Genomic DNA, 3,750 nt, shown 5'->3' on the forward strand with positions numbered 1-3,750 from the left:
AAAAAAGGGAGTTGCGGCCGGCCCGGGGAGCTCCAGTGAGATTCAGAGAATTCAGTGGGTGCCGTAGTCACATCGGTGAGTTAAACGCATGTCATCTCACGCCGCTTTGGTGGTGCCACTCCTATCCCAACATGAATTCAACATGCGTACGAAGCACACCGCGTAGCAGACGTTTGGGTTAGGGTTAGGGTTAGGGTTAGGGGACAGAAACTCATCAGAATATTACTAAATAGGAGGATCTGTATCCATATGAACACATATATTCGTGTAAAAATGGAAAGGGTAAGAGGAGGGGAATAAATTAAGTGGTTATCGCAATCACGAAGGAAAGGCGGGCTCAGCTGAAAATAATCTCGGGTTGATGTACTAAGCAACCGCCAGTATTGTAAGGTAACAAGCGGTACCGGAAATACAACCCTTGTCTGCCATTACCACCACCGCAACCGTAAAGAACGGCACCTATACACACATGCCCAACCACGCGTATTCACATATACAGATGCGTACGGTTAAAGGGGCAATTCCGAACCCCATCGAAACAAAAGGAATGTGAGGGCCGACGAATTTGTACATGGTGACTAAACATTAACCGCAGCGGCTACAATATTGCCGTCATCTGAGTTTTATTACCATAGTCCCTGTCTTACCTGACACTTAAATAACTTAGCTTCACTCCCGACTTCTGAATCATCGGAGGAGACGTGTCGTTCTAAAAAACAACGATGGAGAAAAGAACGTCTAGAGCTCTTGCGTTAAAGCAGGCAGAAACATTACAAGCGATCCTTTTCTAAGAAAAGTATTTTCTGGAAGTAATGTGAGAGAGTAGGTAATACAAGTTCAAGAAAAGATGACAAGCACCCTCGAATATTGTCCAAGAGAAGCTTAAGGTATGTCAACAGGCGTGGATGGCGTATCTCCTTCTTTCGCACAGCAACTAACGTAGCCCGGCAACCGATCGGAGGACGCAGGAGCTACCCATGTGGAAAAGAAGCGAAACGTAACAAAACAAGAAAAAGCGAAGTGCTTGGTGCAGAGTAAGAATAAAAACAAAAAATAAATGATAATCAAATGCATGTGGCCAAACAGGACGTCCACAATGTGTCAACAAATTGACATCAAACCTCCACTTCAGCGAAGAAGTACCAACATCAACTAGTTTTTCTGACAGTTGTACGCCTTCCAGCACGCACCGCAGTAAAGACCATCATCCGCAGATTTGTCGGATGCCTCCCACAGATCAGTGCCCGATGCACCGCATTCGCTACACGTCCCTTGACCTGCATGATTCCCACGCCGTACAGCATTCTTCCGTTTTTTTGAACCCTTGGACTTTTTGCGCTGCACAGTCTCAGCACATCGGGTCTCCACCACAACCGGCGACTGCACTGTGATATTTTCCTCACTACCGGAAACTAAAAGGTCGTCAAGTAAAGTGCCATTCCGTACAATTGATGGGATGGCATCCGCAACCCTCTCTAAGATCTCCTCCCGCGTCGTGCATCCCCGCGCCCGCGCGGCGGATACAGCTTCAGCGTGCATCAGAAAATTGTCGCGATCCTCCGCGGTTCGAAAGGCCCTCCCGCGTGCCAAAAAGTACACACCAAGTAAACCAGCAGGAATATTAGCATCGGATACGCCGAGCGGACCCGCTACCAACAATGCGTCATCGATGCTATGCATTTTTGAGCAGAGTAGGTGCCGCCGCGGTGCTTCACAGCTCTCCACATGGTCAGGGGGTTCTCCTTCTTGATTATTTGTTACTCCTTCAGCATCATCATCCCCCTCTTTGCTTTTATTGTTGAGAGTGGAGGCCATGTCAAGTAAGGTCTCCCAATTGTGGCTTGCTTCGTAGATAGCAACACAGTCTGCGCCTGCGCTATCTATCAACAACTGCCGTAACGCCGAAACAGTCACCGGTCGCAAATTGCGTAACTCCCCCTGCACAGAAAGCCGGGTCACGTAGGCAGGCATCGTTTCCTCTGCAAACTTCTGCTCGTCAACGAGCAGCTGCTGAGGTCTGCCTGCTACAATTGACGCCAGCGCACGCATAAACTGCACCTTCACAAAGGAAGCTTTGTCAGGGGATAGGTGACGGCCGAGGTTAAAGTTATCTTCGTACGGATCATCAATGCACAGACGGTACCAGACGCGATCGCGAAGGGGGCCGCACTTCACTTCATTAGCCTCCACCCAGCCAAGGGAATCAGGTGTTACCGGCGGCCCCCCTCCAGGGACCCGTAGCGTCACCACAACTTTGTCCCACCGAATCCTTGTATAGTACAAAAAAAACAAGGGAATCAAACCACCAAGCGCACCCCGCAACATCGTGAGTTCTGGAGACTTTAAAACATCACTAGGCCGTTCACCACCATCCCCATCATCGCGCAAAAGGGGTAAGTACGACATTTTCTGTTGTGACAAGTCTGGAATAGGCTCCACATCAGCCGGTCTAACGAACTTTACGAGCCCGTTCTCCAACAAGAAGTGCACCCACAAAATGGACACAGCGTAGGAAGTAAGATACCCATTCTTTGCATTGTTTATACCATACAACTTGCTCCATTTCTTCAGAAACAAATAACCAGTCCGTACAAAAGGATCCTGTTGAAAATACTTGCGAAGAAACAAGCTATTTCTCACTCCTTGTGCTCTACAACTTAAATCGAAGTCAAGTGAAAACATTTCAGGCAATTGTGAGCCAGTCTTCCATGAAACTTCCATGTCGCGTGGTCCACACATGGCCGAATTGCAGAAGAACTTTACTGCCTTCAAACTATCCTTAAAGTGAAACGTTACCGTATCACTGTCTTTTCGCTCAACCGTAGAGCTAATGGCCGCCTCGACTAACATGCGGGGCGGAGAAGAAAACTCCTTACTGTTCGACCACACAACGCTGTACGTGTCGTGCTCACCATGTGAACGCAGTGGGACCCGAACCTTTTGAACACGCCGCACAACGGGGACGCGGGTCCGCACAAGGGGCTCCAGCTCTCCAAAAAAGAAACCCGCCTTCCTCAGCGCCGCGGTGAGCCGAAGTATAACTTTTTTCTCGTCCTCGGGTGGCCATTTACCCTTCTTCATATCCTGCAGACCAATTGCGGTGAAATCAGCATCACTCACCCCGTCCCAACAACCACACGACACGCAACTTCCAAAAGGAAATAACACTAAGTTGCGAACAAAACAAGAAATGACTTGGCTCATTTGAGAGAACGCACGCTCAATTACATCGAACGTCTTCCTGCCCATGTCAAGGGTTGCCGCGCTTTCCAACACAAAATTGCCACACGAGACAATGTGTCCAGAAGGAATGCATCCATAATGGAGCAGATTATCTTTACTCGCTAGAATCTCTCTGCACCAGAGAGAGAGCGCGGCATGGTGCACCTGAAAGTGTTCTTGGATTTGCTCCTCATCCCGGCTTTCTATCATTTTTGCACAAAGGTCACAACGGACACTCTGAGAGTTCCGACTCGTCAATTTTTCTTTTATTTGTTTTGTTGCGCCGTCTCCCTCACTATGTATGAGACAACCATCCAATAACTTCTGCTCTGCCTCCTTCCACTCTTCATGAACACCACTGCTGTACACCACACCCGGAACTACAGTCGGAGCTACAGGCACCGATGTGAACATGCAAGCTAAGGTACTTCTCGACCTTTGCGTTGGGCAGCTATCACCCGACAGAGAAGAAAAAAAATACAACGAATTATAAAAATTACTTTGATGAAAGAGCGGAAAAAAAAAAAA

At 48.3% G+C, this 3,750-nt stretch overlaps 1 protein-coding gene across 1 annotated transcript; it reads right to left on the reverse strand.

Annotated features, from left to right (window-relative positions):
* Positions 1 to 1,152: 1,152 nt before the first annotated feature.
* On the reverse strand, positions 1,153 to 3,636 carry TEOVI_000417400 (terminal uridylyltransferase 3, putative; the record flags this gene model as incomplete). The annotated part of the gene is made up of 1 exon (XM_067226971.1): positions 1,153 to 3,636. The coding sequence occupies one exon, from the start codon at positions 3,634 to 3,636 to the stop codon at positions 1,153 to 1,155; it is 2,484 nt and encodes an 827-aa protein (XP_067083072.1).
* Between the last annotated feature and the right edge of the window lie 114 nt (positions 3,637 to 3,750).

This window comes from Trypanosoma equiperdum (assembly GCF_001457755.1).
Source record: "Trypanosoma equiperdum strain OVI genome assembly, contig: ctg_878, whole genome shotgun sequence".
Taxonomy (NCBI): Eukaryota; Euglenozoa; class Kinetoplastea; order Trypanosomatida; family Trypanosomatidae; genus Trypanosoma; species Trypanosoma equiperdum.